General features: G+C 39.2%; 1 protein-coding gene and 1 pseudogene across 1 annotated transcript; both read right to left on the bottom strand.

Moving 5' to 3' along the window:
• Positions 1-623: 623 nt before the first annotated feature.
• Positions 624-22,806, bottom strand: LOC142850267 (glycine N-acyltransferase-like protein Keg1). Its single transcript, XM_075973586.1, has 6 exons — positions 22,779-22,806; positions 16,253-16,413; positions 6,653-6,760; positions 4,743-4,869; positions 2,105-2,276; positions 624-1,350 (listed from the first exon to the last, which is right to left on the bottom strand). The coding sequence occupies exons 2-6, from the start codon at positions 16,328-16,330 to the stop codon at positions 948-950; spliced, it is 888 nt and encodes a 295-aa protein (XP_075829701.1). The 5' UTR covers positions 16,331-16,413; positions 22,779-22,806; the 3' UTR covers positions 624-947.
• LOC142850264 (glyceraldehyde-3-phosphate dehydrogenase pseudogene) lies at positions 17,108-18,355 on the bottom strand (annotated as a pseudogene).
• Positions 22,807-24,370: the final 1,564 nt, after the last annotated feature.

The raw sequence follows: 24,370 nt of genomic DNA, 5'->3' as shown, positions 1-24,370 counted from the left end.
TCTTAAAATTACATTTATTTATTTATTTATTTGTGAGTATACATGTCATGGCACACCCGTGGAGGCCAGAGGACAACTTGATGCAATTGGTTTTCTTCTTCCACAATGTGGGTCCTAGATATTGACCTCAGGTCAAAAGGCATGGCTGCAGGCATCTTTACCTACTGATCCCTAGTTTATTTCTTAATAATTCTACAATTTCACCACACACATTGTGCGTCTGTGCATGCGTGTGTAGTAGTTTTTACATAAGAACAATATAACAGCTAGGAAGTGACCTAGAAGAGAATGATTTTAATTAGGTATTTATAGATGACAAGCTACTCTTCCAGTCAATAAAAGAAAAACAACAGAAATCCAGAGGCGGTATGAATGTGTGTGGTGCGGCAGGTCACAAAACAAATCTCCTTGTAATGGGCATGGATCAGAAGCTGTAAAAGCAAAGTAGAAAAGAAAATGATTCAGTTAAATGTGTTAGAGCAGTGTTCTTAAACTTCAGATTGCAAAACCATTGCGGGGGGGTCAAACGCCCCTTTCACAAGAGTTGCCTAAGACCATCAGAAAACTCAGATGTATATTTTATAATTCATAACAGTAGCAAAATTACAGTTATAAAGTAGGAATAAAAATAATTTTATGGTACCACAACATGAGGAACTGTATTAAAGGGTATCAGAATTAGGAAGTTTGATAACCACTGTGTTAGAGGCATCTTGAGAATGTGATGCTTGTGACAGTTGGAGCAGGAGACAGTGACCTTCTGCATGACAAGGAAATGGAATTAAGTGCACGAGCAATGTGAGGGCAGAGAAAAAGTGTGTGCGGTTCATGATATACCCCTGCTTTCTAGAAACACATGCCCACCTAATGACAATTTGGTACTTCTCTCTATACACTCAGCTGTTTCTCCATCTACAAGGACTGTACCCTCAACACTCTTTGCATCTTCATAGAGGCTCATAATTCCACTGGTTCCAAGTACAGGGCATGGGGACATAAGCCAGCCTGGCAACCACTCTCTGCATGGTGAAGTTAGCTTTATCCACATGTGAATACAAAGGGAAGCCAAGATCATTTAGAGTCTGAATCTGGTCGAAGATAACATGGTAAACGAGACCCTGGTTCCGGTACTGAGGCAAGGTGCCTGCCATTCTCATTTCTCCAGTGTGGTCCATCAGGCCCCAGGACACGGGAATCCCCTCAGGCCCCATAATACAGGAGCTGGGGAAGGTGTGGATACAGCGCTCAATGAACTTCTGACTTTTCTCATTGCCACCATAATGCCAGATGCTATTCACCAACGCAGCATGTGTAACATCCATGGAGGTGAATTTGAACAACTCTTGATTACTATTGGGAACAAGAGGAAAGAGCAGCCCTTAGTCACATAGATTATGAATAATTTTATTCATTTTCCCCTAAATTGCCCCAAGCGCAAAAAGCAGGATCACTATGACTGTGTGCTCTGTAGCCAGACTGTCTGAGTTCCTATCAGCACTGTGTGCATTAACTGTTGATAATTGTTTTTCACTTTTTGTGTTTCCCCATCTAGTGAGTAGGGCTAATAAGCAACTTTCACTATAGACTAGCACGTTAGTGTGATGGGGGCTCAGATTTAGTGCCTAAGAGCTAGTAAAAATGCTCCAGGCAACATTTGCAGTTTTTATTTGCCCATGACTCAGCGAGAGAGTTCAAATACGATCTTTCAGTTAGGGAGCTTCAATATGATCAGTCTTGTTTTATGTAAAAGGAAAAGAGTTTTACAAACAAGCAAACTTCCCAAAACATATGTAGTAAGCAGAAAAGCCAAAGTTCAGGATCATAGAAATTGGTATCTTGCAGTCCTAAGGCATTGTGTTGAACAAAAGATAAAGTCAAGGGCAAAGATTCACAGCAATGTAAAAGGAAGATAGCAAACATGACTGAGTATGATGCCCGAAGACATCTGCAATGGTGTGGGGAGTCTCAGGAGTCAGTTTGGGATGAGCTCTGAAGCTGGAGCTACACATTCTTCTTCAACTCTGGTCCACTCATCCATGAGCTAAGCAGGAGGCATGTCATTAGTAAGACAGTGATTGGTGCAGAACAGCTTTGAAACACTTACATGGACTTGGACATGTCACTGCTGCGTACTAAGTTATTCCCATCCACCAAGGACGGAGCCAGTTTCTTTGCTGTTTCAAGTACCATATAGAGAAAGCACTCTGTATGCTTGACTTTGCCCAAATTAATGGCTCCAAGATTTTCTATCACTTTGTTCAGGCTTGACTGTGAACCTTGATGGGGAAACAAGGCAGCAAATGATATATCATTATTCTTCTTAACATTTGGGAAAGGCTATTCAGTGTATTCAAAGGATATATGAGCTTAGAATCATCAAGTCTTGTGTTAAATCATGACCAGCTTCATATGATAAAGGTTATAATATTCCCTTTGTAAAATTTAAGTTTTTTTAAAATTTATTTATTTATTAAGGATTTCTGCCTCCTCCCCACAACCGCCTCCCATTTCCCTCCCCCTCTCCCGATCAAGTCACCCTCCCTCATCTGCTCGAAGAGCAATCAGGGTTCCCTGACCTGTGGGAAGCCCAAGGACCGCCCACCTCTATCCAGGTCTCCAGAGGTGAGCATCCAAACTGCCTAGGCTCCCCCAAAGCCAGTACGTGCAGTAGGATCAAAAATCCATTGTCATTGTTCTTGAGTTCTCAGTATTCCTCATTGTCCGCTATGCCTTTAATCCCAGTACTTGGGAGGCAGAGGCAGGCGGATCTCTGTGAGTTCGAGGCCAGCCTGGTCTACAAGTGCTGGTTCCAGGACAGGCTCCAAAGCTACAGAGAAACCCTGTCTCAAAAAATCAAAAAACAAAACAAAACCAACAAACAAAAATACAACAAAAAAAATTTAAGTTTTGTATGGTATTACAAACCCTTACTACTTAAGAGTACAGTTATATTCAGGAGTTTGAAATTAGAGACAAATATGGTGCCAGGGAAGCTCCCAGAAAAACACAAGGATGACCCCAGCTAAGTGGGTCATCCCCCAGCAAGAGTGGAATTGATGCCTGAACAAGCCTTCCCCTGTAATCAGACTGGAGACTTCCCTAATAGTCATCATAGAGACTTCTTCAAGTAACTGATGAAAACAGATGCAGAGATCCACAACCAAGCACTGTGCCAAGCTCCAATAGTTCAGCAAAAAGAAGAAGGCGGGATTATATGAGCAAGGAGCTTCAAGATCGTTATGGGAAACCCACAGAGACAACTGACCTGAGCTTGTGGGAGCTCAGGACTCCGAAAAGGCAGTTAGACAGCCTGCATTGAACCGACCTTGGTGTTCTGCATCTGGGTAAGAGCTGTGTAGCTTTGTCTGTTTGTGGGCTCCTAGCAGTAGGACCAGGACCTGTCCCTGTTGCATGAGCTGGCTCTTTGGAACCTATTCTCAATGGTGGGATGCCTTGCCCAGCCATGATGCAGTGGGGAGGAGCTTGGTCCTGCCTCAACTTGATATTCCCTGCTTTTTGACTACCATGGGAGGAATTACCCCTTTTGAATGAAGACTGAGAGAAGTGGATTTTGGGTGGGGTAGTAGGAATATAGGGGAGGGAATGAGAACAGAGGAGGAAGGGGAAACTGGTTGGTATGTAAAATTTAAAAAGGCTACAGATATAGCTACCAAACAAGGTGAGTTAGCAGTATGGTTACTGAAATTGAAGGGACATTTCTATGTACTCAATCCATTAAATTGTCAGTATAAGGTTCTCAGTATCTATCTATTGCACTAATATGACTCCTTTAACCCTTAATTACCTTGGTTCAGTCATAAAACTTTATTGGGTTCATGGGAAGAATGTGATTTAGTAAACATGGTTCAAAGAGTGCACTGAGGTTGACTTTCACTTTCTATTCCTGATCCTGTGACATTTGCATGTCAGTCAATCCACTTCCATCCCTGAGGTTAAGAGTTGGCACAGTGTTATTATGAAATACCAGACTTGGGATCATGGTGAGCTATTTCTATGAGCTCATCATTACCCTCCAGACAACGGAGCTCATATGTGTGAATCCAGGTGAGACTAGCAGAGCTGCCTAATGGAGATGGATCCAAATTTCCTGCCCATGAAATTGTAAGCTAAAATAATTGTTTTGAACTGATATTGAAAATTTGAAATTCTATATAACTAGATAGGATATATCTGAGAAGTTTCTATTAAATGTCTCATTTAGTCCTTAAAAAGTGTATGTTTGGAATAGTATTATAATCATTTTTTTTCTCCCAAAACTTTGGTCTTCAAAACAAATATTCCTCAGTCCTTCCCACATAGATAACAACTGGTTCAGTCAGGATTCAATCTTAGACCATACCTCTTTAGAAGGCACAGTCTTATTTACTAAAATATTCCTTTGAAAATGTGACAATATAATAAAAGAGAGATGGCATGGGAGGTTACATTGCCCCCATGTTTATGTTCTTTAGTAAAATATGGGCATGCTAAAGAAGAAATCTTAAGTCCTAAGGCAGTAAGGAACTACATTAAAATTTCCTTTGTCCACTTTACACCCACAGCTCTTGGGAGTTCCCCTTGTAGGTGGGAGATGCTAAGCCTGTAAACAGATAACAGCATGCTAATTGTCTATAGCTTGCAAAAATGTGTGTGGAATGTAAGGTGTTGTTCAAAAGGAACAGTGACTTCCACCATGTGTACACAGGAGATAACAACAGCCACATATACCCTGGCTCTCTTACTTTGAATCTGTAGATGTTGTTTCCAGTTAATGACTTCTGATGAGCTGAGGAACTTCTGACAATTCTCGGGATCCTTAGAGTAGATTAGGTAAGTGTTGGTGTAGTGGTCAAGGTCATCTTTCATGTCCTGTTTTCAAAAAGAATAAACCAAAGTGTTTATGGATGGGTTAGTGTTAGGTTATATTGGTATTTAGTATTCAGCTACATTGTGAGATATTAATATCCTAAAAGTAAGGGCTCCTGTGGATTTATGTAGTAATTATTTACAGTGCAAAAACAAGAAGGAAAGACTTGACACAATTCAAAGTAAAATCACTCTTAAAAGCATTATCCAAACTCAAGGAAAAATAGAGTGCAATAAAATTCATTTAGAAGAATAAAAATAACAAATTAAAAGAAAAGCATTTTGCTTAAAGAATACTCCGTGCTCTGGGCTATGAATACTCTGACATTAAAGTCTATACTGAAAACAGAATCAGAATATGCACCTATAAATAGGGAGCCAATGCTAAAGCTAGTACGCTATGTAGTCCTTCAAAAAAGCTTATTATTTTTAAGTAAATGACAACCTCATAAAGCAAGGAAATGAGCATATATATGCATATATATGTACATATTTAGACATACACGGAACAAGTTTGCAAATCCAAAATGGGACTACTTGAATAGCAAAGAACATATCACAGAAATATTATTTCTACTACTGTATAATCTGAATGCTTTTACTCCTCTAATTTTCATGAAATATTAACTAAAATGTTGTATACTGTATAATGATACAGAAGATAAAATTACTGATTTTCTTGTTCTGCCTTATTAAATATTTAAGCCATCTTTAACACTCACATTGGCAAATGTTTTTCCACTTGGTATTGAGGATAAACTCTAATTCTCTCTCTGTAACATCAACCACCCTAACCATTCTTTTTTCCTACCTTCTTTTATTGTCTTTGCTGTAGATAACTGATATAGAAAGCAGAGCAGCATCTCAAAGGGAAGCTGATATTACAATGAAATTTTATCATGGATTAGGAATTAGCTGGATTGTTTTAAGTCTGGTTATTTCTTTTATTTTCATTTCTATGTGACTTTTATTTTATTTTGTATTTTTTCCATTGAAATCTGTTTTATCCTAAGATAATAGTTGACAATGGAACTAAGAACTAACTTGTTACAATATACAAACCTAGCCTAGGTTATGCCCTTTTCTCTAAAGACTTCCTTCTTTTATTGTACAGATATAAATATTTTGCTTGCATGTATGTATGTGAGTGTTGCCTGTTGAGATCAGAAGAGGGTGTCAGATTTCATGTAACTGGAATTCCTCACAGTTGGCAGCCACCATATGGGTGCCTGGATCCAAACCTTAGTCATCTGCAAGAACAGTAAGTGCTCTTAACCACTGAGTGATCTCTCCAGCCCTCAGGAAATGTTGTTTTGATGTTTATAACAAAAGATCAAGCCATTTTTTGTGTATCAACATGGTCTTATGTTGATAATACTTCCAATAAGTTGCCTCTAAATCCTACAAAAAAGACATAAGAAATAATGAAGTGATAAAGTGTGCTCACAGTTCAAATCAGCCACTGCTGATGGAGGAACTATGCTGCCAAGTAAAACAAAAGCATGGATAAAAATGAAAGTGTACCATCTGTACCTTTAGCTACCATTCTCCATGGCTTATTACTACACCTTTGTGTATTTCCCTTCTTGAACATTTTATAACATTCTGTAATTTTTGTGGACTTTTGTGAATCATCCTTCAGGCAGGGGTTTGATTTACATTAGTACAATTCACTTCTATATTTCATGATGGGATTAGGCAGTGGCATCAACCATTCATCCAGACACATGCTATGAATGCAACACATATGGAGATACAGGCATATTTATTCTGTATTGCAACTTACCTCCTCCCGGGGTCGAATAACAACAGTATTAAAATCAGGCCACTTGTCCACCAGAGCCTTCAGCTTGAATGGGTTTCCCTGATTCATGTGGAAGACAGTCCCATAAACCTAAATATTTCAAGCCAGCAGAAATGTCATCATATCGCAAAGAGATAGGAAGCTGCAGCATATTTGACTATAACAATGATCATTCCTATGAAAATATGAAACTTTTGGAAAGATGTAATAGATGAATTTTTCAAATGACTCCTAGTGTCCAGTTGCTTATTGTAACAACAATATCTTTTAAACATTGAGATAAAATATAAAAAATGATGCAATTTACTAATAAACTCATTAACTCTCTTGATGTAGAATCTAATAAAAGTTTTTCATGGATATCAGATTTATTTCTTTTCATGTGCAGACAAATTTTATGACAATGAGCCATTTCCAAAATGGTTTCCATTCATTGGAAGTGTTTTTCTTACTATGCCTTGAAGCATTTTTTTGATTGCTGCCTTAGTATTGATACTATATTATTTTTAGATCTGCATCATCTGGCTGTTGATATGTGTAGATCACTGTTTTTCATCTAAGTTAAGATTTAGTTAGGGTTAGTAATACATGTCTGTTATCTCAGATAATAGGGAGGCTGAGGCACTCTGATTGAAAATTCATGGACTACCTGGTGTAATGAACAACTTAAATGCCCTCGACTGAAGAATGGATATGGAAAATGTGGTACATTTACACAATGGAGTACTTAACACAGCAGAAAAACATGAATTCTTGAATTTTACAGGAAATTGAATAGAGCTAGAAAACATTTTTTTGAGAGAGGTAACCCAGACATAAATAGACAATCATCATATGTACTCACTCATAGGTAACTTTTAAACATAAAGCAAAGAAAACCAGCCTACAAACCACAATCCCAGAGAACTTATGAAGGCGTAAGTCACAAACAATGCCACACCAAGTTGGGATTATGATTAATAGGGTGATATTTATTTAAAGGGGAAAAACTTACAGATCACTGTCCCAGGCAACAGCCCTCTACGCGATCAGGAGTCTAGTCGCCGGCGGAGCAGGAAGTGAAGAGAGAGAGGAGAGGGAAGTGGCCGCTTTTTTAAAGGGAGAGAGACCACGCCCCAAGGGGCTGGTATCTCAGCGGCGATAGGCTGGAGGAGTGGGAGGACCTCCCGCAACACCTCCCCCTTCTGTTTAAATAAGAGAGTTCTAAACCTACTATGAAATTATATACAATAAGTACAAATATCCTATTCTAACTAGCTTAGGTCTTGTATAATAAATAACTTGGCCAAGTCATGAGAGAAAAGTAACTACATCTATATAGTCTTCAACCCCATCAAAGATCTGAGAAGGGAAATAATGTTACCTGGGTAATTAGGAAGTTCAGTAAAACAACTTCCAAAACATGCAACAAATCACAGAGACAACTAGCTACCTAGGCAATCACCCAAAGTCACATTAGCAGCGTTGAAGCAACCAACTTTGGCTAAGGCCTAACATAACTGACACACCATTTTCAAAGGCAAGCAACTTTTCAAAACTATCTTACCCTGTCTTGGCAGGAAAAGACAGCCCTGTTTTATCCATTGATGCACGCTCTGTATCTTTGTCAGTGGTTGAGGTATGGGCATTTCTTTGCCCCAAGGCCAGTTCTGCCAAAAGGAAAGGCTCCAGGTGGAGTGTCTTTGGTGCTCAACATTCTCTCGGGAATAGAGTGGTGTTGCCAGGAGCAATTGTGTCTCACTACCACAAAACTCTGAGTTAGATTAAAGGCCATTTTCTACAGCTCTTTGAAGAAGTTGAAGACTATCTATCTATACTGAGTATAATCTCTATATATCTAAAGAACCTGATTAGTCTAATTATAAATGACAAACTTAGATGACTATTAGTCTATATAATTCTCAATATCTATCTAACTTAAAGATTAAGACAATAAACAACTGTGAAACAAATGAGGACAATGACCTCCAAATATAAACAATGTACAAATATACATTGCAGTAGGTAAATATATATCAATACACAAACATTATATAAGTATCTTAATCAGAGGTAGAAATGTACACAGCAATATGGTAAATATATACAATACAATATATGTCAATACATAAAAATGTTTTAAACAAGGTAGAAACATGCATGCATCCAATAGTCAATATAATTTAACTTTGTATCAATATACAAGAATCTATACCAATATATTTGTCTAACAACAGTAACTCACAATTACAAATCTATTATCCCATCATCCCTCTTTTTTTTTTTCAAAATGATCCCTGAGCTTATAAAATTCCTCCCCCAACCCTCAATCGTATACTAATTATAATCAACCCCTAAATGATGTCCCTAAACCCAAGGGCAAACTTTATTGGGAGAGGGGACGTCGTCCTCTAGAATTACTTCCAGCTGTCATGGGGGCGACGTTCTTTCTGGGGGATCCTGTGAAAGTAAAATGATGGTTGAATTTCAAGATCAATGTCTTTTAAAATTGCCAATAGTCTCTGAGTATTTTGTGCAGGTCTGGCCAAAATGTTGTATAAGATGTGCACCATTTCAGCTAACCAAGTTGGGACTGTCTTGTGCAGCTGGTACCCAAAGCAGGTCTTGTTGTAGCGCTATCAGTATCATGACGTCATATCAACCAGGTGGAGTTGTTGTTGTGGGGCCCCATCTTCTTCCTGGAAACTTCAAATGTCACTTCGGGAAAAACTCATTGTTCATTGTGAAAAACTTAAACATTAATCATATAGACATATATATACATACATATATATTCAATAAAAGGCATGATATATATATTCAATGAAAAGTATGATAGATATGAAGAAAAGCAAGGATGTTTTCTAAACTCATATTTCTTTCTGTCCCATATCATGGTCTTGACATGAGACAGAAACTCCAGAAACTCTGGGTTTTTCTCTTACTAACAGGCTTGGAATTGGAGAAGGACTGAGCCAGAGTCCAACTTCAAAACCAGCTTTATAAATTTAGAAATATGGTTTAATATTACTTACACAACCCTTTCAGTTTTCTTGATATTTCCTATTGGGCAGGTATTTTTCCATCTGTCAGTATCCAAATATCCAGGGTCCCTTGAATTTTTCAAAGATGAGTGTTTTCCTGTGGAGATAAGAACAGAACCCTGCCCCCATTCTATATGTTTTTCTTACCATCTGTATGAATATCATCATTGTAGATAAGTTGTCATTTCTCCTTTCCAAGAGGTTTCTCCTCTTCAAATCGAAACTTTATTAATTTTGATGGTATCCACAATTTTTCTTCTCCTGTGGAAACAAGAGCAAAACCCCTTCCCCAACGTAGCACATCTCCTGGCTTCCATTGAGAGGTCAGCACATCTTTGAAATAAATCGGTTGATTTAGTTCAGCAGACTTTTCCATTATCCAATGTCTCTCTGCTGCTGTCGTTCCTTTCTCATTAGCGTTAAGAAAATTCAAGGTTAATAAAGCATTATGTAATCTATTTCTGGGGGTATTTTCAGTCCCTTTCTGTTTGTTCAGCATATCCTTTATAGTACGATTTGATCTTTCTATAACTGCCTGACCTGTAGGATTGTTTGGTATACCTGTAATGTGTTTTATATTATAATAATCAAAAAAGCATTTCATTTTCTTAGATACATATGCTGGACCATTATCTGTCTTTATTTGTGCAGGTATACCCATGATGGCCATAACTTCCAATAAATGTGTGATTACTGAATCAGCCTTTTCTGAGCTCAGGGCAGTAGCCCATTGAAAACCTGAATACGTGTCTATGGTGTGGTGTACATATTTTAATTTACCAAATTCCATAAAGTGGAACACATCCATCTGCCAGATTTCATTTCTCTTAGTACCCTTTGGGTTACTCCCTGCAGGCAACGGTGTTTGATTATAGAAAGAACAAGTAGGACATCTCTTTATAATGTCCTTAGCTTGTTGCCAAGTAATGGAAAATTCTTTCTTTAGGCCTTTACTATTGACATGATGCTTCTTATGAAATTCTGAGGCCTGCAACACACTTCCAATCAATAATTGATCAATCTCAGCATTGCCTTGGGCTAGAGGACCAGGCAGACCTGTATGGGACCGGATGTGTGTTATGTACATCGGACAAAGCCTGTTCCTGATTATGTCTTGTACCTGGATAAACAATGAAGTCAACTCTGTGTCATCTGGTATAAATTCAGCTGTCTCAATATGCAAGATAACTCTTTCTGCATATTGTGAATCTGTAACTATATTAAGAGGTTCTTTAAAATCCCTTAGCACCATAAGAATGGCATATAATTCTGCCTTCTGGACAGAATTATAAGGGCTTTGTTCCACCTTACTCAATTCATCTGACTTGTAACCTGCTTTCCCTGATTTATTTGCATCAGTATAGAAAGTACGGGCTCCAGTTATTGGAGCATCACGTACAATTCTAGGAAGAATCCAAGAAGTTCTTTTTATGAGGTTAAGTCTACCACTTTTGGGATAGTTGCTATTAATTTCTCCCAAAAAATTAGCACAAGCTCTTTGCCACGGTTCATTGTCTTCCCATAACTTTTTTATTTCTTCAGTAGTAAAAGGCACTATAATTTCTGCTGGGTCTATACCTGCTAGTTGACGAAGTCTCAGCTTACCTTTTATAATTAATTCAGAGACTTTTTCCACATAAGTTTTTAATTTTTTACTTGGTTTATTAGGTATAAATATCCACTCTAAAATAATATCTTCCCTCTGCATTAGAATCCCTGTAGGAGAAATTCTGGAAGGCAATATGACTAGGATGCAGCTAAGATTTGGGTTCACCCTATCCACATGTGCCTCCTGTAATTTTTCCTCAATCATTGTCAGTTCCTTTTCTGCTTCAGCTGTCAGTTCTCTTGGACTATTCAAATCTTTATCACCATCTAAGGTTTTGTTTAAATGAACTACTAAATCAGGTGTTATCCCAACAGCTGGTCGTAGACTGGAAATGTCTCCTAACAATCTTTGGAAGTCATTAAGAGTCTTTAAGCGGTCTCTCCTAATTTGTGCCTTTTGCGTTTTAATTTTCTCTAACCCTATTCTGTAACCTAGGTAATTAATAGAGTTTCCTCTTTGAATCTTTTCAGGGGCAATTTGTAATCCCCACCTAGGCAAGACTTTCTTTACTTCTTCAAACATCCTTTCTAAAGTATCTTTATTTGAATCAGATAACAAGATGTCATCCATGTAATGATAAATGATGGACTTGGGGAATTGTTTACGAATTATTTCCAATGGCTTACTTACAAAATATTGGCACAGTGTAGGACTATTGAGCATACCCTGTGGGAGGACAGTCCACTGATATCTCTTATTAGGCTGAGAATTATTATAAGTAGGCACTGTGAAGGCAAATTTTTCTCTATCCTTTTCTTGTAACGGTATAGTGAAAAAACAATCTTTCAAATCAATAACTATAAGAGGCCATCCTTTTGGTAACAGAGAAGGCAAAGGAATTCCAGACTGTAGTGGGCCCATAGGTTGAATTACTTTGTTGACAGCTCTTAGATCTGTCACCATTCTCCATTTACCAGATTTCTTTTTTACAACAAACACAGGAGAATTCCAAGGGCTGGTTGATTCTTCAATATGGTGAGCATCTAGTTGCTCTTGCACCAGCTGTTCCAATGCCTGTAGTTTATCTTCAGCTAGAGGCCACTGTTTGATCCATATCGGCTTCTCAGTTAGCCATTTTAAAGGTAGGGCTGTTGGTACCTCTAAAGGTTTGGTATTTGCTGTATGTTCTTGTACAGCCTGAATGGCTGGTGACCTTTTTCCATAATATCTCATCATATCCTTCCCCGAATTATGAATTCCTGGAAATACAGGAATGTTAATCTGGGTATTCCATTGCTGTAGCAGGTCACGGCCCCATAAATTTATGGCAATATTGGCTATATATGGCCTTAGTCTTCCTATTTGCCCTTCGGGCCCTATGCATTCAACCCATCTTGTGCTTTGTTTTACACGAGATAGGGTTCCAATTCCTAGGAACTGAACATCTACCTCTTGAAGAGGCCAATTCGGATGCCAAGATTCTGGGGTAATGATACTTACATCCGCACCTGTGTCTAATAAGCCTTCAATAAAAGTGCCATTTATACAGACTCTTAGCTTTGGTCTTTGATCATTAATAGAAGTCTGCCAAAATATACGTTTACTCTATCCTACTGGGTTTTTTGACTCATCCTCCACACGTAATTCATCATTTAGACCAGTATTACTTTTTACAGCAGAAATTGGAGCTTTTAATTTTCTTGGTGAGGCACGTTCTCCACTGTGACTGGGAATGACTGGGCCACTGTTGGCTTGGGGGCCTGCGAGAGGCCCCCCATGATGCCCCGTCTATCTGTTGTTGACCTACATTCGTTGGACCAATGCCTGCCTTTACCACATCTCCTACATATACCTGAAGGCCGAGGTCTCCTATTTTTGTCATTCCCAGAAGAGATATTATTCCTAGAAATTTTTTGCCTGCAATCCCTTTGTAAATGTCCTAATTTACCACAATTAAAACACCTGGCAGTTTGATGTCTCCTCATTGCTTTGGAAATCACTTCTCCTACCCAAGATTCATCATTATAGCTAAACGTCTCAACATTCATCGTATGTTGAATCCATTCATCCATAGGTGCTGATCTAGACTTTAAAGGCCCAATTATCTTTTTGCATTCTATGTTTGCATTCTCAAAAGCTAGAGATTCAAGAAGTATTCGTCTAGATTCTGGGTCTGTTACCCCTATGTCCAGAGCCTTAATTAATCTTTGCAAAAAGTCAATAAAGGGTTCTCTCTGTCCCTGCCTAATTCTGGTATATGATTCAACCCTTTTTGCTGGATCTTGTATCCTATTCCAAGCATTTAAAGCTGCTTGGTGACATAGACACAGTACTTCATCGTCATAAAGAGCTTGGACCTGTGGATCAGCATATTCTCCTGCACCAAGAATTTGATCTTGGGAAACCTCAATACCTTTTGCTCTTCCTTGCTGTTCCATATGTTTGGATTCTTCTCTGAAATAAATTCCAAACATCAAGGAAGGTCCCTTATCTAAAACTGCAGACACTAACTGATGGAAATCATGGGGGATAGCTCTAGCATTAGAAGCCCAAGTCTTTATCATTTCCTTTACATATGCATTGTGCAAGCCAAAATTAACAACAGCTTGCTTAATTTCTTTCAGATCATTCATTGCTATTGGTGTCCATCTAGCTTCTCTGACTCCCTTTGAGCCTTTAGAAGTTGACGCTTTGTCAGAATTAAGTACAGGGTATGTCGCTAGAACCCTGGGTAAGCCAGTTCTAATAGCTGGTGGAGGCATTGTATCCTGTCCTTGTGCCTCCTTACTCTGTTCACCAGCTGCAATAATTTCTCCAATCTTTTCAAACCTTTTTATCATTGTCTCTCTTAAATCCTGAATCTCCTGACCTGTATATATTTCCAGTGATTTCACTGAGGTATCAATTTTTTGGTCCCCATTCTGCACCTGTGATTCCAAAGCTTTAATTTTTTCCTTCAAAGATAACATGTCCTCCTTAAACTTTTCTTGTATATCATGTAGATTCCCATCTTGGAGGTACATTCTGTCTGTTACCTTATCAAAACTTTGTGATAAACTCTGAAGGTCAAATTCAACAGCCTGAACCCTTTCAGGTAACTTTCTAATACCCTTGGATATGGAATCAATTTTGTCTGTCATAGTATCCACTTGTTCAGATAACTTCTGATTTTCAATAATTTTAATCCTGTCAATTAGTTGTTCATTATTAGTTCGTAAAGATTCTATCATTCTTAGGAGTGCCATATTCTTCTGTTCATTATTAGTTTGTAAAGATTCTATCATTCTTAGGAGTGCCATATTTTTCTGTTCATTATTAGTATGTAAAGATTCAATCATTCTTAGGAGTGCCATATTCTTCCTTAATGATAGAATATGGAAAAGAAAACTGAAGCCTAGTAACAAGCAAATTAAGGTATTCCCATACTCATATAAACCTTGTATGATGTAATTCATTGTATTAGTAAATATAAAATTACTAATCCATTGTATTAGTGAAAACAAAGCAGTAAAATTTGCGTTAGAAACGAAAATTGCCATATTACCTATTGTCCAGCAGGTGGCGCTGTTGCAGAATCGCGATGAAAACATGGTCCTGTTTCAGTGCCTTAGTAGATGTTAAAAACTGGAAAACGCAAGTTTCTCAACAAAGTAAATGTAATTAAATCAATTCCAGAGACGGAACCAGAAACCCAGAATCCAGGGGTAGAGAAGAGCAATCTGGAAGCTGCTTATGCCTCCACGTGACAGAGTCACCCTGAGGGGTTGCAGCTTTCAGCAACCGCGTGCTCTGGTTCGCGCCACTTTAAGAGCTGTGCTTACAAGAGAGATTTAAAAACAATTCAGAAAAGAGCAAACCACGGGAGGCCAAGGCCGCCGCTGCAAGGCACAGGCAGTGGCTGAGGAAGCAAGGGCTCCCGCCAAGCCGAACTTGTGGCCGCCAAGCCGAACTTGCGGCCGCCAAGCCGAACTTGCGGCCGCCAAGCCAAACTTGCGGCCGCCAAGCCGAACTTCCGGCCGCCAAGCCGAACTCGCGGCTGCGAGCCGGGAGAGGTTCTAAAACCAAACGTTGGGTGCCAAATGAAGGCGTAAGTCACAAACAATGCCACACCAAGTTGGGATTATGATTAATAGGGTGATATTTATTTAAAGGGGAATAACTTACAGATCACTGTCCCAGGCAACAGCCCTCTACGCGATCAGGAGTCTAGTCGCCGGCGGAGCAGGAAGTGAAGAGAGAGAGGAGAGGGAAGTGGCCGCTTTTTTAAAGGGAGAGAGACCACGCCCCAAGGGGCTGGTATCTCAGCGGCGATAGGCTGGAGGAGTGGGAGGACCTCCCGCAACAAACTTAGACAACAATGAGGACACTAAGAGAGACTTACATAGATCTAATCTACATGGGAAGTAGAAAAAGACAAGATCTCATGAGTAAATTGGGAGCATGGGTACCATGAAGGGGGGAGGGGAGAGTCAGTGAGGGGAGCAGAGAAAAATGTAGAGTTCAATAGGAATCAATAAAAAAAAAATACCTGTTAATAGCCACAAAAAAACATCTTCCCCTGCTAGAGCCAAAATTTAAATAAGATCAGAATCCTTTTATTTAGTATCATTCAATATGATTTCGACTGAATAGTATTTGTCGTTTAAGAATCAGGAAAATTATTTTTCTCTACTGGCAATTAAACCTAGAACCTTGCACAGGTTAGGCAAACACTATTATTGATGTATATCTTTAACATTCTTTCAAGTTTTTATGCTGTGACTGGGTCTCACACAAATTGTGATTATCCTTTGGGAGTACACAGTGACATTTGTTTTAGGCTATGGGGAGCTGCACTTTGATTTTTTAATGTTATGCAGGTGACATTATTGAGACTTCTTTCTGCTCTGGTGGCATAAACATAGGAGAGAGGATTGTCATGGTGCCAGTGCTCAGTGAGACTTGACTCTTTCCCTCCTCTGCCTTACCGCGGTGTGATCCTGAGTTTCTATGAAAACATTCTACTCTCACCTTTAAGGTCTCAGGCAGGTGCTTCCTCAGGGAGTTCTCCAGAACCTGGAGCATCTGAGAACCTTGTAAGTAGAACATCTCTTCTGATACCTTAGATGAAAAGATTAGCGACAATAGCAAGTCAGGAATGGGAAGACCTTTACACAGTGTGTCCAGACTACCTCTAAAATAAGGAGTCACAAGCATATAAACATCGGGAATTTATTTCTCACAGGGCTGAGAAATCCGTGATCAAGACAGTGGCATGTTTCTTGTCCTGTAGAACTCTGTTTTCTGTTAGGTACAACTTCTAGCTGTGCCTTCTAGGAAAGAAGGAGTAGGTTTGCTCTCAGGAGCTTAACCTATGAAGGCATTCATAACATCTGAAAAGGTGGCACAGAACCTACCCAAAGGGCTCCAGCTCCTGCTATAACCCATCACATTGGCAAGACCTTCCAACATAGGACCTTTGAAGAGATGCAAACATTTAGATCATAGCAATGCTAAACTAGTAGGATCTGGATCTACACCAGCCTTTTCTCATATCTTCTTTTTTGTGGTCATACCCAGTTTCTTCACTGCTGAAGGTATGTATCAGCTGTTAGAGTTCCCTCATAGAAATTTTGTGGTCTCTTATCTGTAAATTGTGATACTTGGATGTTTTCCTGGATAACTTGTATTTCTCTTGATCTCCTTCAGTTATCTATTGCACTAGCTAGATCTTCTAGTACTCTATTGAAATTTTATGGGGAGTGTGGACAACCTTGTCTTGTTCAATTTTTACTGGACTTGTTTTGAGGTGCTGTCCATTTAATTTCAGTTTGTTTAAATAAGTTTGCTGTAAATTGCCATTATTATATTGAGGTATAGTTCTTTTTTTTTAAGAGGGGTGCAATGAACTTTATTGATGGTATTCAAGAGAGTAGGGCTCCCCAAGCCCCCTCCTGCTATTCTGGGGGTCTGGGATGGAAACTGTGAGGGAGATGCTCAGTGTTAAGGGTTAGTTAGGCCAGGGACTGCTCAGCAGCCGAGGACCTCTCTCTTTTGTGTCCTTGCTGGGTTGGGTGGTCCAGGGCGGGCTTCTTACTCCTTGGAGGCCATGTAGGCCATGAGGTCCACCACTCTGTTGCTGTAGCCAAATTCATTGTCGTACCAGGAAATGAGCTTTACAAAGTTGTCATTGAGAGCAATGCCAGCCCCAGCATCGAAGGTGGAAGAGTGGGAGTCACTGTTAAAGTCACAGGAGACGACCTGGTCCTCAGTGTAGCCCAGGATGCCCTTTAGTGGGCCCTTGGATGCCTGCTTCACCACCTTCTTGATGTCATCATACTTGGCAGCTTTCTCCAGGCGGCATGTCAGATCCACGACGGACACATTGGGGGTAGGAACGCTGAAGGCCATGCCCGTGAGCTTCCCGTTCAGCTCTGGGATGACTTTTCCCACAGCCTTGGCAGCGCCAGTGGACGCAGGGATGATGTTCTGGGCAGCACCACTGCCATCTCGCCACAGCTTCCCAGAGGGGCCATCCACAGTCTTCTGGGTGGCCGTGATTGCATGGACTATTGTCATGAGTCCTTCCACTATTCCAAAGTTGTCATGGATGACCTTGGCCAAGGGGGCTAAGCAGTTGGTGGTGCAGGAAGCGTTGCTGACAATCTTGAGGGAATTGTCATACTTGTCATGGTTCACACCCATCACAAACATGGGGGCATCGGCAGAAGGGGCGGAGAGGATGACCCTCTTGGCCCCACCCTTCAAGTGGGCCCCAGCCTTCTCCATGGTGGTGAAGACACCGGTAGACTCCACAACATACTCGGTGCCGGCATCCCCCCATTTGATGTTGGCGGGATCTCGCTCCTGGAAGATGGTGATGGCCTTCCCGTTGATGACAAGCTTCCCATTCTCAGCCTTAACTGTGCCTTTGAACTTGCCATGGGTGGAGTCATACTGGAACATGTAGACCATGTAGTTGAGGTCGATGAAAGGGTCATTGATGGCAACAATGTCCACTTTGCCAGAAGTGAAGGCAGCCCTGGTAACCAGGCGTCCAATATGGCCAAATCCGTTCACTCCGACTTTCACCATCGTGTCTCTGGAACGAGGCTGGCACTGCACAAAAAGAAGCGGCTGTCCCTAGAACAGGGAGGAGCAGAGAGCCGAGGTATAGTTCTTATATCCCTACTCTCGCCAAGATTTATATCATGAAGATGCTTTGGATTTTCTTCAAAAGCTCTTTTTTGGTAGGGGACATCAGATTAGATAATCATGTGGTTTTTTTATGTCAGTTTGTTTATATGTGGGATTACATTGATTGATTTTCATATGTAAAGCTGTCCATTTATCTCTGGGGTGAAACCTACTTGGGCATGGTGGATAATCTTTTGGATGTGTTCTTAGATTTGATTTGCATTCTAAAAAATAGTTTTACATCTATGTTCCTAAAGGAAATTAGTTGGTAATTCTTGTTCTTTGTTGAATCTTTGTGTGGTTTATGATGGTAATTGTGCCCTCATAAAATGCATTTGGCAATATTTCATCCATTTCTATTGTGAAATAATTTGATGACTATTGGCATTAGCTCATCTTTGAAAGTCTGGTAGATTTCTGTGCTAAAAACATCTGACCCTGTGCTATTTTTTTTGTATTGGAAGACTTTAAATAACGATTGTGATACTATAATTAAGAGGTTATAGGACTGTAGTAATAGGAGCGACGGGGCTGCGTTCCCAGCACCCCGGTAGCCTGCTCGGCTAGCTTATGCCCCGAAATAATTACACGGACACTGTATTCTTTTAATCACTGCTTGGCCCATTTCTATCTAGCCTCTTCTAGGCTAATTCTCACATATTAATTTAGCCCATTTCTAATCATCTGTGTAGCGCCCCTAGGTGCGCTTACCAGGAAGATTCTAGCCTATGTCCATCCCGGGTCGGAGCTTCATCGCGAGCGTCTGCCTGGGAGCTGGGAGCATGGCGTCTCTCCGAGGCTTCTGCTCCCGAGAGGAGAGCTGTGGAGTCTGAGCTCACTTCCTCTTCCTCCCAGCGTTCTGTTCTGTTTACTCCTCCCACCTATCTTCTAACCAATGAGGACCAAGCAGTTTCTTTTTATTTAACCAATGACCTTCCTCCATCATAGGACTATTTAAATTGATGCCCATTTTTCTTCTTTTTATTAGTAATTATGTTCATGAAATATATTTTAATTTTTTCCTCCTCCCCAACTCCAACTCCTTCCAGATCCTCCCCACCTCCTTACCCACTCAATTTCATGTTCTCTGTCTCTGTCTCTCTCTTCTTCTCTCAAATATAAACCAAGAAACAAAAATGAAAAAATACAGCATGAAACAAAAATAAAAATAATAAAAAATTGGCAAAAGAACAATAAAAAATACCAAAAAAGCAAAAGAAAACAAAAGTTTCATGAAAATGCCAGAAAGTTTGTTTTGTATAGTTAGTATACCCAGTGACACCTCATTTGAGAAAACAGATTTTGCTTTTGACAGAAGCTATCATTTTCCAAATGCTATCTCCTTGGTTGTAGGTGGGACCCTGTGCTCACTGTATTTCCCTATCCTTGTGGTGGGACCCCATCTGATCTGAATCTATGCAAGTCTTGGTGTGTTGCCACAGTCTCTGTGAGTTCATGAATGCATTAGTCCCAATTGTGTCTGAAAGACACCATTGCCTTGGAATTATCAATCCCCTCTAGCTATTATAATCTTTTAGCCTTCTCTTTCACATAGATCCCTGAGTCTTTAAAGGAGGGGTTTGACGAAACTGAGAGGGTTGAAGGGGAGGAAGGAGATAGGGAGGGGAGCAGAAAAAAATGTAGAGCTCAATAAAAAATGATAAAACATGTCTTATTTATGACAAAGGGCTCCAAAATCATCCTCATCACATTGTCTAGTTTTGAATCACTGGGCTAATTCCCATATACTAGAAGAAGAGCTTTCTGTGATATGAGTTGAGAGAGTACTGATCTATGGGTATAGCAGTATGTTATTAGGAATCATTTTTTCTATGTTCCTTTAGTAGAATAATACAATGTGTTATCCCCACGGTCATGGTCTATCTATCCTTGGTTCTTGGCCATAGTAGCACTATCAGGCACATGCTACATTAGACAGAGAGGGCCTTAAATGTGATTTTTAAAAGTGATTGGTTACTCCTATAACATTTGTGCCATTATTGTACTGGCGTGTCTTGCAGGTAGGTCACAGGGTTTGTAGCTGGGAAATCTTGATGATTACCTTTCTCTTCCAGTGGTGTGAAAAGTATCTTCCATTAACATGGACACTATTCAGTAGTGTGAAACTTCTTGTTTTGCACAAGCTCAACTCCTCTATTCTCAATGCTATAAGTAAGTGTTGGTCTTAGCAATAGGGCCTTACCATCAGATTATAGAGAGTAACCAATGAATTTACTATAGCCTGTGATGTCTTGGAATTCCATGGGACCCCTTGGCCAATAACTCAAAAAGATACTATTGGATCCTGGCTCTGGAGGTTTAATTTCATGGCTTATGATATCTAGTTGGGGCCCTGTCTCTCATATTTTTTGGAGACTCGATTTAAATTATTTTCATATACATACATATTCTAAGAAGCTTCTATATCAGTAAATTTCTATGTTTTTCAAGCAACATTTAGTATTCCTTGTCTTGCTATTTTCTTACCATTCTTATATTGTCTGTAGTTTCTGTATAGTACTCTTTTCCTCATTCATGGTAATGTTAATACATGCCTTTTATTTGTATTTCTTGGTAACATTAGAGTAGAGATATTCAAATTGGACTCTGTAGTATTTTGGCCAAGATAATTCATTCTTTGTTTTTGAAGACAATCATGTACTCTGCTGATCATACAACAGAATCCACAGATCTTTAGTAGATGCCAGTGGAAATACTTTATCTCTTGTTAAAAGCAGTGAAAAGGTTTCTTACATTCATTCTAATGTCCTGGAGCGTAACAACATAGTATGGGTCTAATATTCCTATAGGCAACTGATTTTTTCCACTGAAAACATTTTTTCTGAGAGTGTCACAAACACAAAAGGCAAAGTAAATTTGGTATAAAATCATAGGCTTTGTTATAATGTCAGCAAATTGGATAGCATGAGAATGTTTGAGAAATGCAGAAACACACACACAAATAACAAATCATAATGTGCAATGACAACACAAGTGTGATGTCCAACTAAAGGGGCAGATTGAAGTCTCAAGAGGCTTTAGGAATAGGAAATCTTAGCATTGTTAGTGGGTAAAATCCGCTGTGGTCTTTAGGGTCTCTAGACAGAGTTTTTACTTTATTTAAAATATACATAGAACTAGTCAAAGATAATGAATTCAAAGAGTAGATTTTATAAAACCTTTAAGGAATGGAACAAAAAGGCAGTGATTATATCCAATCTATGATGAGACTGTATAATTATAAGCTCATGGTCTGTCACTCCTCTAAGTAACTATTAATATAAAATTTATTGTACATACGTAGAAGTGGAGAAGTATTAAATTAAAAGAATGAAACATAAAATAAAGTAGTGCACAGAATTTGATTAATTATGTATGAGTTTATGTACATTTCACAAACATTAATCATCAGAATATGGAAGAATACAAAAAATAAATTAAGATGAAAATCAAAATTTTAGAAATAGCTCACCACATGAACAACATAGATCAAATCTTTTAGGCTAGCTATCTATTCTAGATAATATACATTAGCAGTGAAAGCACTTTATGGTCTTCATATTTCTCATCATTTTCCTTCTTAGATTTGTCTGAGACATTTCATTCTCCTGGTAAGTATCCAATAAAAAAATTAAAGACATTTTCAATTGTCCATCATCCCTGTGCTATTGAAACTGAATAACAGTTGCTGGAGCATAATACTTCTTTGCAAATTTTGCTAACCAAATGTACTGCCAAGCTTTCACAATATCTCCGTAGTTCTTATCCGTTTGGAATGGAAAACTGCCACAGATCTTTCAAGAAATTTGACATCAACAAACACATCAAACTGGATATAGAAAGTCCAAATCCCTCAAAACTACACAAGGAACTACAGTCCAGAAAGGAAATCTGGGAAATGAATAGGTTTCCTTCCCCAAGGAAGAGCACACCATTTCGTTATTCACTGTCAAATCAGTCCTAAAATATATGTACAGCTACAGTTTTACAGAACAGGTTAGTTATATTTAGAAATATATATATGTATATATATATAAATATTTACATTCAATAAAAATTAGTTGAAAAAGAGTCCATGAATTTGAAAGAGAGCAGGGACGGGTGTATAGGAAGTTTGGAGGGAGGAAAAGGGAGAAATCGTGTAATCAAATTATAATCTGAAAATAAAAATTAAAGATTTTCTCTATGGTACATATTACTAGGTATATGCACTTCTCAAGTTGAATAAACACCCCTTTTTCACTGTATAGATGCCCACAAAAAAGATCAATATTTCCTTTCTAAAACCAACGTTTGATTTTTCCCACCTAGTATTAGAGAAAGGACAAGGACTCACCATTCTTCTATGATAAATCCTTACCTATAAATATGCATCCACACAGAGCCTGTTTAGAACAAATAACAAGCAGCAGGTCTTTTCTGAAATGCTAGCATTCACAGTGTTTTGGTAAATGTTTTACAGAAATCTTTAGACTGAGGATGTACTCTGGACTTTGGTTTTCATTAAAAAAAAATTGGAAACCAAAATTTGGCTGTCTTGAGAGTCAGAACATTCCAGTATCCCCACAGATGTGTGCCAGGAAGATGACTTTGCAAATCTGAGATCCTGATTGTGTATGCTCTCTCAGCTTCTCATGCATCATTTATTTTTGGCCCACAGGAAAACAGCTGACTAGGACTAGAAAGAATCTGTGATTGTCTAGAAAATATTTTCTCATCGCCTATGTGGAATTTCCCTCTGTATGCTGTAAACATGTTTATTAAGCTCTGTTTACAATTCTTTCCTTTCCCAGTTTCCTACTGCAGTAACAAGAGGGAAGCCAGAAGTGTTGGGTAAATTTAGTTCTGAAAAAATTAGAGTTTCTTATCCATACACTGTCAGGGACCAGCACAGACATAAAACATTTCTTGTACCAGAGTGGAGGTGTGGGAATAAATGAGATACAGTTCACACGACAATATCAGGAGGGAGTCTCAGGGTTCATTTAAATCCAGAAGGTTACCCACATTTATTATCCAAACAGCTTTTATATCAATCATAAACTGAGGGGGAAACTCATTAGCATTCTGTTTCCTAGGTAGCAGGGGAAATGATCTAGGTCACGCCCATAGCTGTGCTTGCTGTCAAGTCCATGCCCATGCTCACTGTGCCACATAGACTGAAAACACCTCTTCCCCAGCTGACCTCCTAAATTACAATAGAAGGAGCAGAACGACATTGGCATATGCTGACCTCTTGATTAGGGTGGCATCAGGTTGTCTCACTATCAAAAGGCTAGGTGACCACCTTCTGTGTGGGAGTTGCAAATTGTGCCTGTCAGGTCACAAAGAATTCTGACTGCCATACAATGTAGGAATATGGGCCTGTATTATCCTGCCCCTACAATCCATCCCTTGTATTAATTTTAGTAAAACCTGTGCCTCTTCAACAGGGCAGATGATCATATCATCTCTGCTTAGGAAAATACTCTTTCATTTACCCACACGTACCTGTCTTCAGAAACAAGCATTCTAATCATGCAAGTTCCTGTCTTAGGCATCTGGGGAGAACTCAAACCCATCCCTGACTGCCGACCTCTGTGAAACAAAAGAGATTAAGGGAGAGAAATACCTTTGGGTTCTCTGTCTCAGAGAGGACCAGACCCTAAATTAGTCCATTACATCACCGATTCCAAACTATGACAACACCAGGGTGCTACTATAGTCACTGTGAGCCCAAGGTGCAAGGTCTACACCAGATTGTTCAGATCCCCAGGTAGGCTTGCTCTTCAAGTGCACTGCCAAATAAGTGCTTTATGTAAAGATTGAAGTAAGTGTCTACCTCTTCAAATCTACAAAAAGCAAAAGATTGTCAAGGACAATAGAGGGACCATCAACATATATCAACAGGTACCCAAAATAAAGTGTTAGTGACTCATAACTAGAGTGAGATGCATAAGATACCTGACCAAA

The sequence above is a fragment of the Microtus pennsylvanicus genome, chromosome 5, assembly GCF_037038515.1.
Source record: "Microtus pennsylvanicus isolate mMicPen1 chromosome 5, mMicPen1.hap1, whole genome shotgun sequence".
NCBI classification, from domain to species: Eukaryota; Metazoa; Chordata; class Mammalia; order Rodentia; family Cricetidae; genus Microtus; species Microtus pennsylvanicus.
The sequence above is the reverse complement of the archived record's forward strand: the minus strand, read 5'-3'. Positions and strand labels throughout refer to the sequence as shown.

Coding starts and splice junctions, on each gene's coding strand:
- LOC142850267 (XM_075973586.1), bottom strand. CDS start 16,330: ATGTTCTACTTACAAGGTTCTCAGATGCTCCAGGTTCTGGAGAACTCC. Junction 2,277..4,742: donor ACAACATCTACAGATTCAAA/GTAAGAGAGCCA, acceptor TTCCCCATCAAG/GTTCACAGTCAAGCCTGAAC. Junction 1,351..2,104: donor AGTGACATGTCCAAGTCCAT/GTAAGTGTTTCA, acceptor TGTTCCCAATAG/TAATCAAGAGTTGTTCAAAT.